Source organism: Cebus imitator, unplaced genomic scaffold (assembly GCF_001604975.1).
Source record: "Cebus imitator isolate Cc_AM_T3 unplaced genomic scaffold, Cebus_imitator-1.0 Scaffold23, whole genome shotgun sequence".
NCBI lineage: Eukaryota > Metazoa > Chordata > Mammalia > Primates > Cebidae > Cebus > Cebus imitator.
The window spans coordinates 4,383,300-4,400,521 of NW_016107338.1; the positions used below are offsets into that span (position 1 = coordinate 4,383,300).

Consider the following 17,222-nt stretch of genomic DNA (forward strand, 5'->3'; position numbering starts at 1 on the left):
CTGTACCCTCCTGCATTTTTAGGGTAGAGGTAAGAGTACAACACTAGTCTTATTTCTGGAAATTCTCTCTAGACTGTGTCACAGGAATGTTTATGCACTCCTGTTTGCGAGATGAGTTTGAGATTGACATTATGTGCTCATAAGATGTCCCTAAAATTATTGCTAAATCATGTTTTCAGAATACTGCTCTTTCATCATGACCAGTTTAATGAACAGTTTAACAAACAAGCTTTGGGCTAAGTGTCTCCATGTTAGGAATTAGTTTTTGAGAAATAATAAGTGGTGTGCAAAATCTTTTGTTCCTGAATCTGTGTGTTGTATGTACAATATTTAGTGTCTTCTTCATGTCATATCCTGCTAATTGATAGGGAATTATCTTTAGGAATAAATGCTGTTTCAATTCTCTGAGTAGTGTTAGACTCTTAGTAGGAGAGATTTGTTGAAGGCTGAATTAATCAATTGGATATCTGTTATGTGCAGTGCACCACGCTGGATGTGTTAGGAACTATGTTTGGGAAGCTATCTCTAATAAAGCCTTGTTCTTGAGGCTCTTATGATCTAGGAGAGGGGGGATGAATATATAATTAACTATTTAGGCCAGGTGTGGTGGTTTATGCCTGTAATTCTAGCACTTTGGGAGGCTGAGGTGGGCAGATCACTTGAGGCCAGGAGTTTGAGATCACCCTAACATGGCAAAACCCATCTCTACTAAAAATACAAAATTTGGGCCAGGTGCGGTGGCTCATGCCTGTAATCCCAGCACTTTGGGAGGTGGAGGTGGGTGGATCACCTGAGGTTAGGAGTTTAAGACCAGCTTGACCAACATGGCGAAAGCCAATCTCTACTGAAAATATAAAAATTAGCCAGATGTGGTGGTACATGCCTGTAGTCCCAGATACTTGGGAGGCTGAGGCAGGAGAATTGCTTGAACTCAGGAGGCGGAGGTTGTGGTGAGCCGATGTCGTGCCATTGCACTTCAGCCTAGGTGACGAGCGAAATGCTGTCTCAAAAAAAAAACAGGCGACACTAGAAAGATAGTGGAGCAAGAGCAAAGAAAAATCCCTTTGGTTCCAGAAAATCTCCTGAAAAAGAGGAATACTTATCAAGCCCTCAAAGCCACCCAGGCAAACCTGGCACTTTTGGCAAAGAAGGAGCAGAGCAAAGTAAAATAGATCAGTGTTAAGTAATTGGAATAATTCCTACATGATTCCTGGTGGCAGAAACATGATAAGGTGCATCTCAGGCTACTAGAAGTGAAACCTCATGCCTTGGAATTGCCAGATAAACATTCCTTGGCCTTTATTATATGCATCGAAAGGATTGATGGCATGAATTTACTGGTATAGAGAACCATTGCAAGGCTTTGCCTAAAGAAAATTTTTAGTGATGCCTTTGTAAAAGTCACCCTTCAGAACCTAAAAATGCTGCATGTAGTGGAACCTGATGTGACCTAGGGATTTCCACATCTGAAGTCTGTCCGGGAACTCATTTTGAAACGTGGACAAGCCAATGTCAAGGATAAGACCATCTCTCTGACCGACAACACAGCGATTGAAGAGCACCTGGGGAAGTTTGGTGTCACTTGATTGGAAAACCTCATTCATGAAATTGCCTTCCCAAAGCAGCATTTCGAGGAAATCTCATGGTTCTTGCACACTGTCCACCTCTCAGTGCCCAGTTATGCTACCAGAAATAGAGTGAGCTTCCTCAAGGAGATGGGCACACTTGGCTATTGGGGTGAATGCATCAATCAGCTTATCTGCCAGCTGAACTAGACCCAGGTGCCAAACTGCGGTAAATTTTTATTAATGAAGTAGAAGCATGTATTTTTGGTTTTTCGAGAATTTTTATCAAGTATCTTCAGAGAAGATTATTTCCTGCCTTATCTTCAAAAACTGGAAAGGAAGGGTCAAAGAAAAGTCAGTAGCTGGCTGGGCGCGGTGTCTCACGCCTGTAGTCCAAGTACTTTGGGAGGCCAAAGTTGGTGGATCACCTGTGGTCAGGTTTGGGAGGCCAAGATGGGCTGATCACTTGAGGCCAGGATTTTGAGACCAGCCTGGCCAACATGGCAAAAACCCATCTCTACTAAAAATACAAAAATTTAGTAGAAATTTTGTATTTCCAGCCTGTAATTCCAGCTACTCAGGAGGCTGAGGCATGCCTGTAATTCCAGCTACTCAGGAGGCTGAGGCAGGAAAATTGCTTGAACCCGGGAGGTGGAGGTTGCGGTAAGCTGAGATCGCACCATTGCACTCTAGCCTGGGCAACAAGAGCAAAACTCTGTCCCTCCCGCCAAAAAAAAGGAAAAGGAAAAGGCAGTAGCTTATGTTTATGGCAAGCACCTCTCATCACAGTTCAGCTCCAAGGAAAAATTCTAGCGTTTTCTACGTTGGCTGCCGCCTCATCTGAAATTGGTGCATTCCATGGAGGAAGGAGTCCTACTTTGTTGCATCTTCTATTCTGGGGCTTAATGTTGGTAAATGAGTAACTCTAGCATTTGTACAAGGCTCTCTAAGACTTGCAGCAGTCGACCAAGCCCAGGGACATAGTTGAATCTGGAGATTCCTGGGGCCTTGTTTTGAAAAAGACTTGAAATACACATAGGAAGGCACAAAAATAAGTGTTCACTTGTCAAAACAGAAAATCCAAAAATTAGCTGGGCATGATAGTGCCACCTGTGATCTCAGCTACTCAGGAGGCTGAGGCAGGAGAATTGCTGGAACCCGGGAGGTTGAGGCTGCCATGAGCCGGGATTGCACTGCTGCACTTTAGCCTGGGCAAAAGAGCAAGACTCTGTCTCAAAAATAGAAATAATAATAAAAATAAAAATAAAGAAAGGTAAAATATGATAAATAACATTAGAAAACACCTTTTAATGTTGAACTGTTTTAATGCTGAATTTAGAGCAAGTAGGCAGTGAATCTGTGGGAAGGGGCTTTAGGATCAGGAAAGGCTTAATGAAGTAGGCAGGTTTGGGTTTTGAAGGATTTTGAAGATTTACATAGATGAAGATCAGATGGGAGCATTTCAGTTGGCTAGAAGAGCATTAGCTAGTGGAATTAGTATTAGCTAGATAGTGAGACCTTTAGAAAGTTGCTTATTGAATAAATGTAGTCTCGATTGTCTGCCAGATCTAGTGCTTGAAGAGGAGTAAAAAGAAATGTCTAGAAAAGAAGCTGAGAGGAACTGCTTGCTATAGAGGGCTTTGAATGCATTCTAATGTGAGAGTGGAGTGGGAGGTACCTCCTTTTATAGAAATTACAGAGCTATTGAAGACTAAGAAGCCAGGGGGTAAGCTAACTGTTTTTACTGAGGTGAACTGGCTGCCAATCTTCAGTGTGCACCACAAGAATGAGAGGCTGAGATATGGTTGTCAGATAGGATGTTGTCCTGGCTGAGGTACAGCCATAGGGGAGGGAGGAGGGGACCAGGAGAGAAACAGAAGCAGTATAAACTAGGAATTATGTCTGCCTCTGTAGACAGAAGAGGGTTGTTGAAGATGGTTGAGCTGGAAGAACTGGGAGAGTAGCAGTAAATTCTTTAGTGGTATTTATGGAAATGAGGTCAGGAAAAAGATTTGTTTTATAAGGGAAGAAAATGAGACAAATTTTGGGAACATGGTTTTTTTAAAAAGTGCTTTTGGCTGGGTGCAGCGGCCCATGCCTGTTAATCCCAGCGCTTTGGGAATCCAAAGCAGGAGGATCACTTGAGCTCAGGAGTTCTAGACTAGCCTGGGCAATCTAGGGATATCTTCATTTTTACTAAAAAATTTTTAAAAAATGAGCTGGTGTGGTAGTGGGTGCCTGTAGCACTGGCTTCTCAGGAATCTGAAGTGGGAGGATGCTTGAGCCCTGTAGTTTGAGGCTGCAGTCAGTTCTGACTCTACCACTGCACTGCATCCTTGTTGAAAAACCTGTCTCAAAAAAAAAAAGGAAAGAAAGAAAGAAAGAGTACTTATATCTGTATTATGTGCACAAAAGTTCTGTAATAAAACAGGATAGTTGTCGTCTTTTTGTTATTAAGATGAAGATTGAGGCTGTCAGTTTGCCAGAGGTCACATTGTTAGTCATTTGTTGAACCCAAGTAGTCCCCATGTATGTTCATTGTTCTAAGTGTTCTCTATCCCCTCCCCTGTCCATCAGGCATTCTTGCTTTTGCCTGTAGTGATGGCCTACCTCATCTCAAAAGGGATCAGGCTTTTCTCAAAAGCATCAAATTCAGAGCTTTGGCCAATTCCTTTCAGAACTATTCCAACTCTCCTCAGCCACCAGAAATTTCTAGGACTAATTTTAAGGAAACACCATGGCCAGCTAACCTCACCATCTTACACATCCATGTCATTCTTCGTCATCATCTGCATTGCAATACAGGTCTTTTTTTTTTTTTTTTTTTTTTTTATTGAGTCTTTGCCTTTGCATGACCCTGGTCCAGCCTTTTACTGTTGACCCCAAGCCAGCCTTTTACTGTTGTTTCCTTTCTTTTCAAACATTTGTAATTAATGCTGAGGTCTGTGGGAAACACTGTAGGCAGAGGTACGCAAACAGGCTTGGTCTAGTGCAGGAACAGCAACAAGGCCAGTCTGGCTGGTGTGGCCTGAGTGAGAGGGCACATGCTAGGATATTAGGTCACAGTAAGCATGAGAGAGATCATATGGGACTTGAAGGCCAAAGTAAGGAGTTTGGATTTGATTCTAAATTATTTGGGAAGTTGGTAACACTTTTTATTTTGTTTGGTTTTGTTTTCTACTTGCTAATTTTTTTAAATAGAGAAATATAGCTTTTATTATTGAAATTCAAAAAGGAGAACATATAATTATTCAAAAGATAAAAAGTAAAACACGTACCTTGGTTTTATAGTATAACTAACTAAGATAAGAAAGAAGGTGACCTGGTCGGGCATGGTGACTCATGCCTGTAATCCCAGCACTTTGGGAGGCCGAAGCAGGTGGATCACTTGAGATCAGGAGTTCGAGACCAGCTTAGCTAACATGGTGAAACCTCTTTCTACCAGAAATTCAAAAAATTAGCTGGGCATGGCGGCTCACACCTGTAATACCAGCTACTAAGGAGGCTGAAGCTGGAGAATTGTTTGAACTTGGGAGGCGGAGGTTACAGTGAGCCAAGATTGTGCCACACTGCATTCCAGCCTGGGCGACACAGCAAGACTCCGTCTCAAAAAAAATAAAAAAGAAAAAGAAGGTGGGGAGATGAAGAGAGCAGGGGCAGAGTAGACAGACTGAGGATGGTTCAGAGAGAGAAACAGGATGAGGTCCACAAGTATGTACCCGCCTTTCTCCTTAGCCAGTTGTGGAACTGTTTGAGTCTAGAACTTGGGTAGCCTCTCAGTGTCTTGACCACTATATTCACTTGGTGGGTGGTTAGGGAATTTTAGTTGACTAGTTGAATGGATGTTGAATGGGAATTTCTCACAAATAGAAAACTAGCCTGTGTGGAAGGATTTCTGGACAACACACATGGAGAACAACATGTAAATAGCTATAGAAACTGAAAAAGAAAAAGAGGACAGACTTCATTGGAGGGTCTATATGTTTTCAAAGGATCTAAAAGATCCTTCGGGCAGCGTATGGAGAGCAGACTCCAGGAGTTGGGGGACAGAAGAGAGAACTGGAGAATGTTGCTGTCATCCAGGGAGAGATGCTTGGTTTGAAGATAAAGGTGGAGGGATAGGAACAATCAGGCATTTTGGCTGAAGCATTAGGGGAATAGGGATGGCAAAGGCTGAGAGGAGAGTGGGTTTATGTTGTGTACAGAACACTTTTCTGGGAACCAGAAGGGAAATAAACATAACTGAGATGATGCTTTTCCCAGACAGGTTTATTGAGACATAATTAGATATAATAAAATTCACCCATTCCTAGTGTATAACTCTTAGGTTTGACAAACCTCTACAACATAGTCATAATCATAACCTCCTACAAAGTCAATATGTAGAACAGTTCCATCACTCCAAAAAATTCCTTGTGCCCTGTTGTTGCCACCCCATCTTCTAGCTCCAGCCTTCAGCATCTACTGATCTGTTTTCTGTGTCCCTCTACTTTTGCCTTTAAGATAACTTTTAAAGAGAAGAATGTAAAAATGACTAACTAAGGTAGAGTGTATTAAATATTGTGATTGTGTGGGCATGTAGAGAATTGAGTAAGGTCAGTTACAAGTTTGGAGGGGCCAGATAAGTTGTGACTTATTTAATTTACTTTTCAAAATTACAGAGAACTGTGCTTTCTAAGAGGAACAGAAATTCTTTAAAACAGCAGTATTCTTTCTTATATTGGCAGTGGATACTCATAAAATGCGATTCACATGGTTCTTTGCTAAATAATTATGTACACAAACTTTTATTTCAGTGAATTTGGGTGGTTTGAAAGATCACATTAAGGAGATCCAGAGATGTCGGCGTTTGATTCTTATTGCTTGTGGAACAAGTTACCATGCTGGTGTAGCAGTAAGTGCCTCTTAAAATTTTAATTATAGAGGATATCTATAGAACAAGTAGTGCCTCTAATAACGTACTATGTTAAACTCTCTTTTGTTAAAATGTGTTATCTTTTCACTTTTGTGATGAAAAAAAGAAGGTAGGGGAGAAATTTTAACAGCTGCTCGGAATTATTTATCAATGGAAGATCTGTAGAAAAGGTCCGTAGATATACAGATAGACCCCCTGCAACAGACTTCATGAAAGGCCAAGAAGGGGAGAGTTTCAGTACTGTCCTAGACTTGTAGCCTAAGGAGCTTACCTGTGTGTATAAGAGCAGTCATTGGGTTTTGCCTAGTGTTGTTCACTTGCTCTAGACAGATGACCCATATCATGTGTGAACTTCAGTGCACTTTTATTTTGTGGGCACATTACTGCAAAGAAAGGGAGTCTGCTTTTTTTTTTTTTAAATCAGATTTTATTCTTTAAATTCTTCTTTTAGAAGCTGAAATTTGATATCAAAAACTTGTTGTCAGTGCAGAAGCATAGGTATATGAGGGTCTTTTATTCTAATAAGTCAGATTCACATGTAGTTTCCTTAAAAAGAGACAGTTTATGTGCTGTTAATGTCAACTCTTATAAACAGAAGACCATTACATTCAGTTTTTGCTTTGAGGATTGATTTCCAAAATTCATGACATAGTAATTTTTTTATTTGCTGAGGCATAAATATTTATTAGGAACCATTTATTTAAGCAATGACTGAAACTATCTGGTCACTAGCCCTTGCATTTCAACAAGCTTTGCTCTTTTCTAAGACTGTACCATACACCTCCCCCTAATCCCCAAAAATTATATGGTCCTAAACAGAAAGTCTATGTCATATTGAAGGGTAGAGGTCTAAAAAAGTGATTGTTAGCTTTGTGCAGTGGCAGTATTGTAGCCAATTAGGTTTTTCCGAGGCACAATTATTGCTAATTTAGAAAGTGATTGTTTTGTCCGGGAGTGGTGGCTCACACCTATAATCCCAGAGCTTTGGGAGTGCAAAGTGGGAGGATCACTTGATGCCAGGAGTTTGAGCCTGGGCAACATAGTGAGACTCTGTCTCTACAAAAAGAAAAAAAATTATCAGGGTGTGGCGGCAAGTCCCTGTAGTCCTAGCTGCTTGGGAGGCTGAGGCAGGAGGATCACTTGAGTCCAGAAGATTGAGGCTGCAGTGATCCTGGATTGCACAGCTGCACTCTAACCTGGGTGACAAAACCAGACCCTGCCTCAAAAAAAAATCTTTTTGAACATAGGAAGAATGACACAAACACATTAGTGGTGGCTTAGATCTATTACTGAATGAGCCCTCTATTCACAAATAAAAAAGTTGATTAAATGCTTCATCTAGTACTAAGGAAACTTGGGGGCAGAAATTTATATGCTCTGTTAGAATTCTCTAATGTAGGATTTTTTTGTTGTTTTGTGGCTGCCAAGACTGCTATAGTTAACAAACATTAGAAATCCCTGTGGTTTATCAGACAAAATAGTACCGTTTATTTTACCTTGTTTTACATTTTTTGTCGTTACGACACATTTGCATGGTTTTTTAGTATCCCTCTGTATCCTGAATAATAACTGACTACACTCTAATTATTCTTAACCCATTTATGCCAGAGGTTGCAAATTTTTTGTGTGAAAAATCAGACCTTGGCAATGACCTAGAGCAGTAGAATATAAATAACTCCCACAGGCTTAGTGTTCCAATAATGGAATACTAGGCATAAATGGTTTAAGTATAGCCTATTTAGTAGGCTTTTCAAAATTTTAATTTTCTCTACATTTTGTTGTGGCATTCAGTGGAATTTATGCATTAAGTTACTCTATTGTGGTGGAAATAGGTCATTTTGTGTATTTATAAAAAGTTATTTCTAGCTGGGTGCAGTGGTGTGTGCTTGTAGTGCCAGTTACTCGGAAGCTGAGGCAGGAGGATCGCTTTAGACCAGGAATTTGAGGCCGCAGTGTACTATAATCATGCCTCTTAATAGCTCTTGCACTCCAGCCTGGGCAACAAACCAATACCTCACTTTTAACCAAAAAAAAAAAAAAAAAAAAAAAAATTTTTTTTTTTTTAAATTTAAATATCTGGTAAGTCTCCAGATTTCTTTCTCTCTTCTTTCCCCATCTTTTTATTTTGAAGAATATTATTCTAATGTAACATTTATATTATAAACCGGGTGAAAATGTTTGGTTTATATTTATTTGTGAGAAAACATTTAGCATTTTAGTGTCAGTAACTTAATTATACATTATAAATAAAATATATTAATGGAAAAGAGTAATCAAAAATAGGAGCATTTTATCTTCAATGATTTTCTTTACGTGATGTTGTAATGTTAAAAAATGCCAAACCAAAGTTATTTATTTTGGGAAACCAAATAAATCAATTCTGCCCAAATTTGTGAGGAAGCAAAAGTTAAAGGGCTGTGAAATAAGGGCACCTTTAAATTCTTTATTGCTGAGAAGGAAGAATGCTGAGATGGGTGAAAGATGGGCAGGGCCACTTGCCTGAAGAGGCTGGTGAAAGGCTGTCAGGATAGGTGATCTCCAGAGTTAGAATTAAAGCAACACTAAATATATACATTGGTTGAGCTTAAAGTTTTTGCTGCCTAAAAGTTAATTTTTCTGTTGTTTTTAGTTTTCCAGTGTTTAGTGTAAAAGGAATTTAATTAGAATGGAAATTTACTGAAATGAAGGTTAAGCTACCTTTTGCACAGAGGCATATTTCCCCCTTCTTTATTCCCCCTGCCTCATGCCACAAAGTTTGAAAATAGTGAGACCTCTTAAATAAGATTTCTAAAATATACTGATGACTTTTGCAAAATTGTCCTATTTATGAATACATTGCATTTTTAAAGTGTTTAATTTTTCTCTATATATTTGTACATCTCTTATTTGAAACCCTTCACTGGCATGGGTATTATATGAATTTTCATTTTAAAGATTAGGAATCGGGAAGTTAGAGATAACGCACAGCTTGACCCAGAATCATGCTCTTTCCACTTCTCAAAATGTTTTATATGTGTGGGTTTGTTTCCTTGTAAGAATGTACGTGGCCAGGTGCCATGGGTGGCTCACGTCTGTAATCCCAGCACTTTGAGAGGCCGAGGTGGGCAGATCACGAGGTCAGGAGATCGAGACCATCCTGGCCAACATGGTGAAACCCCATCTCTACTAAGCTGGGCGTGGTGGCACATGCCTGTAGTCCCAGCTACTCGGGAGGCTGAGGCAAGAGAATTGCTTGAACCCGGGAAGCGGAGGTTGTAGTGAGCCAAAATCGCTCCATAGCACTCCAGCGTGATGACAATGCGAGACTCTGTCTCAAAAAAAACAAAAAGAAGGTATGCATAGATAGTTGTCTAAAGAGAGTGAAGTAAAATGTTAGCCATGCTTATCTCAAGCGGTAGGATTTTGATTTTTGATTTTTTATATTTTAATCTGAGTTGTTTGTATTTTCTAACATGTCATTTTGTAATCAGTAAAAGCGAAAACCATACATTAAATCCAGAGAAGTCCGATGAAAGAGTATTTGAAAGAGAGTTCTGTGACCAAGTCATCTTTTCTCTGCAGACACGTCAAGTTCTTGAGGAGCTGACTGAGTTGCCCGTGATGGTGGAACTAGCCAGTGACTTCCTGGACAGAAACACACCAGTCTTTCGAGATGATGTTTGCTTTTTCCTTAGTCAATCAGGTATGTTAATTTTAAAGACTTAAAGGGAAGGAAAGTGATTCTTTCCAATAATTCCAGCGTATCTTGGCAAAAGCTGATATTTCAAGATAAACTGGTATTGCAGGTAACTTGACAAACCCAGATTTATTTTTAATATTACTTAATCCTTTATGAGTTAGTAAAAATGAACATCTTTTATGTTCAAAGAGCTGGAGCTTAAACAACAGAAGAGAGATCTGACAAGCCACGTTACTTAAAGTTTTATACATTTTTTAAGTGCATGTTTTGTGTTTTATTTAAAATAAGTAATATTGTTAAAAATATGGGCAATTTGGTTTTGCTTCTAAAACAGTAAATGCTAAAACTGTTCTGTATGTTATGGTTGTCCTACTTTTTACACAGGTGAGACAGCAGATACCTTGATGGGTCTTCGGTACTGTAAGGAGAGAGGAGCTTTAACTGTGGGAATCACAAACACAGTTGGCAGTTCTATATCAAGGGAGACAGACTGTGGAGTTCACATTAATGCTGGCCCTGAGATTGGTGTGGCCAGTACAAAGGTAAATTCTTGCCTCATTTCTCTGGTGATTATTTAATCATAGTGTTAGTGAAGGAGACTAGCCTATAGACAAGTCTGTATCTTACTTTTGTTAGCAGTTACAGAACTCATATATTTTACTAATCATTGTAATTATCGTAGGACTTAAGGGTCAGTAGTAGATAAAAGACTTGTCATTCTCTCCCTCCTCCTAATCTTAGAGTCTAAAAGGGACATATGTATATAATGTCCATTTTGAAAAGGCCTCTGCTGGCTGTCCCTGTCTTTCACTTACTGTCCTCCTGCTAGGCACAATAGGATACATAACAAGTATATAACTTCTCCTCCTTTTATGAAGTATAGTCGGGAATTAGAAAAGTAACAAATTAGAAACATCCAGTTTAACCATTTTGGAATTCGGATTTACCTATTTATGGCAATGTACATACTACCTCTGAAAGTTTTTAAGGAGGAGTACATCTTTGGTATAAAATTTGGCAATTAAAAAAATTTTTTTAATGAGTATTGTATGACAATATCTGTTTCTCTTTAGATACTGCTCTGGGGAGGTTTAAAGGTACTGTCTTCTTTTTTTGAAGGCCTAGTAAGACTACTTTGCTCTTTGAAGTTAGAATATGCATAAATTTAGGCTGGTAATAAAAATAGGAAATCTTAGAAACTTGTATAAATGCAAAAGATGTTATCCTTCCACAAGTGTGTTTTGGAGTTTTATGTTTGTTTTTTAGAGACAGGGTCTTGTTTTGCCACCCAGGCAGGGGCTGGAGTGCAGTGGCGGGAATCATAGCTCACTGCAGCCTCAGACTCATGGGCTCGAGTGGGTCTCTTCCTCAGCCTCCTGAGTAGCTGGGACTACAGATGCACCACCATGCCTGGCCAGTTTTTTTTTTTAAAGACAAGGTCTTGCTATGTTGCCCAGGCTGTGTATTACTTTTTATGATTTCACATCTTTGTTTTCTCAGTATTTTTCTGCTGAAGTCTGATATTTCTTGCTGATTGTCTAATATGATTTTGGGGTATTAGTGTATTTGAGTTTAATTAAAGGTTTGTGGAAGACAGTGTTAATGTGTACATAACCACATTTGAATATTTTCTCCCATAGAGAATTTTTTGTAGAAAATTTGTGATTCTTACATATCTCTTCTTTTCTTTTCCTTTTTTTTTGTGGGGTGGGGGAGATGAAATCTCACTCTGTTGCCCAGGCTGGAGTGCAGTGGTATAATCTCAGCTCACTGCAACCCCCACCTCCTGGATTCAAGTGATTCTCCTGCCTCAGCCTCCCAGATAGTTGGTATTACAAACACCTGTAACCATGCTTGGTTAATTTTTGTATTTTTAGTAGAGATGGAATTTCACCATGTTGGCCAGGCTGGTCTTGAACTCCTGACTTCAAGTGATCTACCTGCCTCAGCCTCCCGAAGTGCTGGGATTACAGGCATGAGCCACTGCTATACCGGGTCCTTTTTTTTTTTTTTTTTTGGAGACAGGGTCTCTCATTCTCTTCCATGGTAGATAAAGTGCAGTGGTACAATCATCATGACTTACTGCAGCCTGGGCCTTCCTGGGTTCAGGTGATCCTCCCACCTCCACCTCCTGAGTAGCTGGGACTACAGTTGCAGCCTACCACCCATGCCTGGCTAATTTTTGTATTTTTTATAGAGACAGAGTTTCACCATGTTGCCTCGGCCAGTCCGGAACTCCTGGGCTCAAACGATCTGCCTGCCTCGGCCTCCCAAAGTGCTGAGATTACAGGCATGAGCCCAGCATAAAAAAACTCTTGAGTGAGATTTTTATTTCTTGGGTATTTTGATATTACTAACACTATGATTTATAGAGTGCTGAAATGTGAATTTTCTCCGTATAGTAATTAAAACATGTTACATGTTTGTGCTTGGGTTTCCATCCTTTGGCTGAATTAATGACCAGCCACCTTTAGTAGCACCTAATGGATTTTTGAAGCAGTGTCCAGATGGCTTTGATTGGGAAACTGGAATCCCAGAGCCTTTTTATTTATAACAGATTGTGAAACAAGGGCTTCAAGTATGTGGGATATGGGATTGTTTGATTGGATGGATGCCATTGACTTAACCTTCTCATAAAATTTTTCTGGAATTGTGAGCTGTCAAGGAAACTATATATATTTTACATTTCTCATTCCTTTGTTTATGGGAACTTTAATTTGCCTCAACATTTTATGATGATGATTTTCAAATATACAGCAGAGTTTTAAAAATTTTACATACAGGCTGAGTGCAATGGCTCATACCTGTTATCCTGGCACTTGGGGAGGCCTCAAGGGAGGATCACTTGAGGCCAAGGGTTCGAGACTAGCCTGGGCAACATAGTGAGACCTCATCTCTATAAAAAATACAAAAATTAGCAGGGCATGGTGGTGTGTACCTGTAGTCCTAGCTACTCAGGAGGCTGAAGCAGGAGGAGCCCTTGGGCCCAGGAGTTTGAGGCTGCAGTGAGCTATGATCACACCATCACACTCTAGCCTGGATGATAGAGTGAGACCCTGTCTTAAAAAATAAAAATTTTACATTAACGTTGGTATACCCACCATCTAGCTTCTACCATAGCATATTCACCAATTTTACATGTACAGTTGTAGTGAATTTATTTGGCTTTGCAACTGTTATCACAATCCAGTTTTAGAAGATGATCACCTGAAATATACCTTTGTGTTTCTTTACAGTCAATCCTCACTCCTACCCTCCAGCCTCACACTCAGGAACCACTGTTTTCTCCTACTATATTGTGGCACCTCCCAGAAAATTCTATAAATGTAATTTTTATAACACATTTTGTGTTCTAGCTTTTTCATTAAGCCTGAAGTTTGTTTTTTAAATAAAGCCAGTTAAATTTAGCAGTGGGGTTTTGTATACCAACTTTAGTAATGCTAATGTTAATGAGTTCTGATGACCCACTGCTATTGGACCAGCCTAGCCTGAAGTTTTTGAGATTTGTTCATGTTATTTGTATCAGTAGTTCTTTCTTTCTGCAAGTCCTTTGTTTTCTTAAAAAAACAACAACTTTTTATTTTGAAGTAACCTATATAGGAAGTTGCAAAGATAGTACGGAGAAGTCTTATGTATTCTTCACCCAATTACCCCCCAATGGTTACCACCTGTATAAGAAAAATTAGCATCTTCTTAGTACAGACTTTAATTTCTTTCAAAAATGGCTCTTGAAAAATTTACTAAATATGGCAATTTAGTATTACTTTATTTTTCTTGGATTCTAAAGTAATTTTATTCAACTGTCTTAGACATTTTGGGCTTAGTTACTATAATAAATTTTGAGTTTTTTAGTCATAGACAATTCCAGGTGGCAAATATAAGTTTTTATGTTAGTGGGTATTGAAAGAAGTTGATCATTATGATTATTATTTTTTTTTGAGACAGAGTTTTGCTCTTGTTGCCCAGGGTAGGTGCCCAGGCTTGTAGTGGTGCGACCTCAACTCACTGTAACTTCTGCCTTCTGGTTTCAGTTTCTCCTGCCTCAGCCTCCTGAATAGCTGGGTTTACAGGCACCCGTCACCACACCCATTTATATTTTTAGTAGAGATGGGGTTTCACCGTGTTGGCCAGAATGGTCTTGAAATCCTGACCTCATGATCCGCCTGCCTCGGCCACCCAAAGTGCTGGGATTACAGGCGTGAGCCACTGTGCCCAGCCAGTTACTGATCCTAATCCCTGGGCCCAGTGATGGAGCTAGTAGAAAATTCTATGATCTTGCTTATAAATTCTCAACTTTGCCTGAAAAACTGTCAGGTTTAGAAGGATCTTACTGAGTTTCTCATAGTGTCAGACCGTAGACATTTCAATACTTCTGGAGGAATTGACGGGTATAAATGTTAGGTTCAGCAACTTTTATATGTTATTGCAGGTGTTTAGAATTTCACCACAGTGCTGACTTTTGTTGATTAAAAAAAATAAAAATGTAACTTTGTTTTTGGCTGAACAAAAAGAAAAACCAAGTTTAAAATTTCAGAGTCAGCATTTTCCTGGTAAACCTTTTCAAACCTCAGTAGATGCTAAATGTAGAATATAGCTTATTTTTCCTCATAATTGGTTTCCTGGTGTGTATTTAAAAATATGAAATTGAAATTACAAATTAAACTGTAATAGCAATGCAGTAGAAAAACATATGCATTAAAGTTGCTCTGTTTAATATTTGTACTTAAAAACTAGTGTTCAGATGTTTTCAGTTCAAACAAATAAATACTAGTTTGTAGAATAACAGTTTTAGTTATGGGCTAGAGGAACTGGAATAATCATTATCTGATCAATTTGAATTGGAAACAGTGTAAGTGTCCCAGGGGTCCAGGATACCTCTGACCTGGTAGTGTATTTTGTGATTAATTGATTTATTGAAAAGTAAACCACAGTAGGAAGAAGTAGACTAGAAGAGACTGGAATTTAGAATATAGATGTGCTCATTAGTCTTGGAGGCTGGGGACTCCAAATTCACTTTAGTGCTATGGGAAAAGATTCCAGTCTGCTGGTGGAATATAGTAAGTGTACATGGAGGCTGTTGTGGAGGACCATGTGAGCAGCTGGAAGCTGGGAAGTCCAGCAGGAGGAAATAGGGAGTCTCATTTAATGATTGGGATGATAGGGAGTTGCCAGACTGATTTTATTATAGAGGGAGTCTCATCCACATCATGACAGGAAAATATTCACTAATGGAGTAATCCCTTATCAAGAGAAGAGTAATAAAAATTCATATATAATCCATGTACATGCACACACACCCTCAGAATAAATTTCCTAAAGTTAAAATTACATCTGCCATAACTGACAACAGCACAATAAGTTACTGTTTTTATAAAAGAGACATAAATAAAAGCCTCAAATGTCTGAAACATAAAAATGTTTTTCTAAATAACTATTGGATTAAAAAAATATCGGAACTACCATTGAGAAAGACTTACTAGAAAAAAGTTCACAATGAATAATAGGGATAAAAATTTAAGAGTGTGCGGCCAAAGTGATACATAGAGGTAAATAGCACTAAATTCCAGCACAAATTGATGAAAATACCATATTTTTAAATGAAGAGATTGTTTTGTAAAGAAATGACGTACCTCAGGACAGAATTAGTGTTCCTGCAACTTGCACTAAAATTAATTTCAAACAGACTAAAAGGGAAAATGTTTAAAAAAGAAAAAAGGAGCAATGAAAACAACAGAAGTAAGAAAATTTAATAATACTTAGCTTATGTTAGGTTGTGGAAGGATTATCTGAGTCTAAAAGTATTACATAAAAGCTAAAAAATTATGTCAATCAACACCAATATAAATCAACATAAAAGGTAAGTTCATGCCGAGAAAATATTTAAAACATAACAATAACTACCTTCTTAAAACAATTTGAAAAAAACAAACTCAAGTTGAAAAACAGGTGAGGAACAACAAAGTTGTCAAAAGACAAAATATAAATGGCCAACAAACATGGGGAAAAAAAGCTTAGTTTTAGGATTCAATATATATATGGTATAGTAGTGAAGGTTCATTGTCCAGCAGTCAAAATGGTAAGTTTGCTAAAAAGATAATTCTCAGTATTTTGTAGAATGCAATGAAACAGGCACATCTCACATTCACAAAGAATGAAAACAGTCTTGGCAGTTGGACTGTGAATTTTAAAATATGTACAATTTTGCATCCTAAGAAAATAATTGTCTTTTAGTTCAATCTGTCATCCATAACATTTATAGTACATTTTGAGCCTATATATCAGGCATTATACAGAACTGAATGTTTTACATTTGTCTCATTTAATTCTCATGCTAATCTTATAAGTGTGTCATGTGCATTTAACAGATGGGGTGTCTGAGGCCTAAAGAGATGAAAACTCCCCAAGGTTATAATGTAACTTGACAGAGTTCAGTCTTGGGAATACACTTGTACTATTAATTAGGAGTGAAAGCAAGTTCTAAAATTGTACCTGCTAATAATTAATTTTCTTAACTATGTAAAGAAAATTAAAACAGTAAAAACCATCAAGCAGTATTAATAAATGTTATTAATAGCATATTATTAATGTAATTATTTTTATTAACAGACAAAAGATTATTATTTCTATTTACTTTTCTACAATTGAACTTTCTTTTTTTTTTTGAATGACAAACTTAAAAAATAAAACTGGAAGTGAGGAACAGGCAGTAGGCAAAGGTGAAAATCAAAGAGCAATTAAAAAAAAAATCCAACAATACCAGTGTGAGTACCCCAAGCAGAGTTTTTCAAGCACTTGCCTTTTGACTTACACAAAAAACTAAATTTGGTTAGGCACATACTAATTTACTCAACTCATCTTTTCCTTCCTTCCTTAGGGGTATTAGGAATTTTATAAGCATTCAATGGATTATAAGGTGTTTTGCTTTTGTATCTACGAAATAAAGGTTAAGTCATTTGTTCAAGATTCAGAAAAGGAGAATAGCGATAGATTTCCCAAGTTCTGGTTCATTCACTGTTACTAAGGTAGATTTATTTATTTTATTTATTTTATTTTATTTTATTTT

At 38.2% G+C, this 17,222-nt stretch overlaps 1 protein-coding gene and 1 pseudogene across 2 annotated transcripts in view; both read left to right on the plus strand.

The window, feature by feature from the left end:
- Nucleotides 1-17,222, plus strand: part of GFPT1 (glutamine--fructose-6-phosphate transaminase 1) — a 66,411-nt gene that overhangs the window by 42,829 nt on the left and 6,360 nt on the right. For both annotated transcript variants that reach the window (XM_017522083.2, XM_017522084.2), the window contains 3 exons: nt 6,362-6,459; nt 10,042-10,162; nt 10,544-10,701. In XM_017522083.2, coding sequence (XP_017377572.1) covers nt 6,362-6,459; nt 10,042-10,162; nt 10,544-10,701 — 377 coding nt within the window. The remainder of the gene's footprint in view (nt 1-6,361; nt 6,460-10,041; nt 10,163-10,543; nt 10,702-17,222) is intronic.
- Nucleotides 7,347-7,495, plus strand: LOC119470143 (annotated as a pseudogene).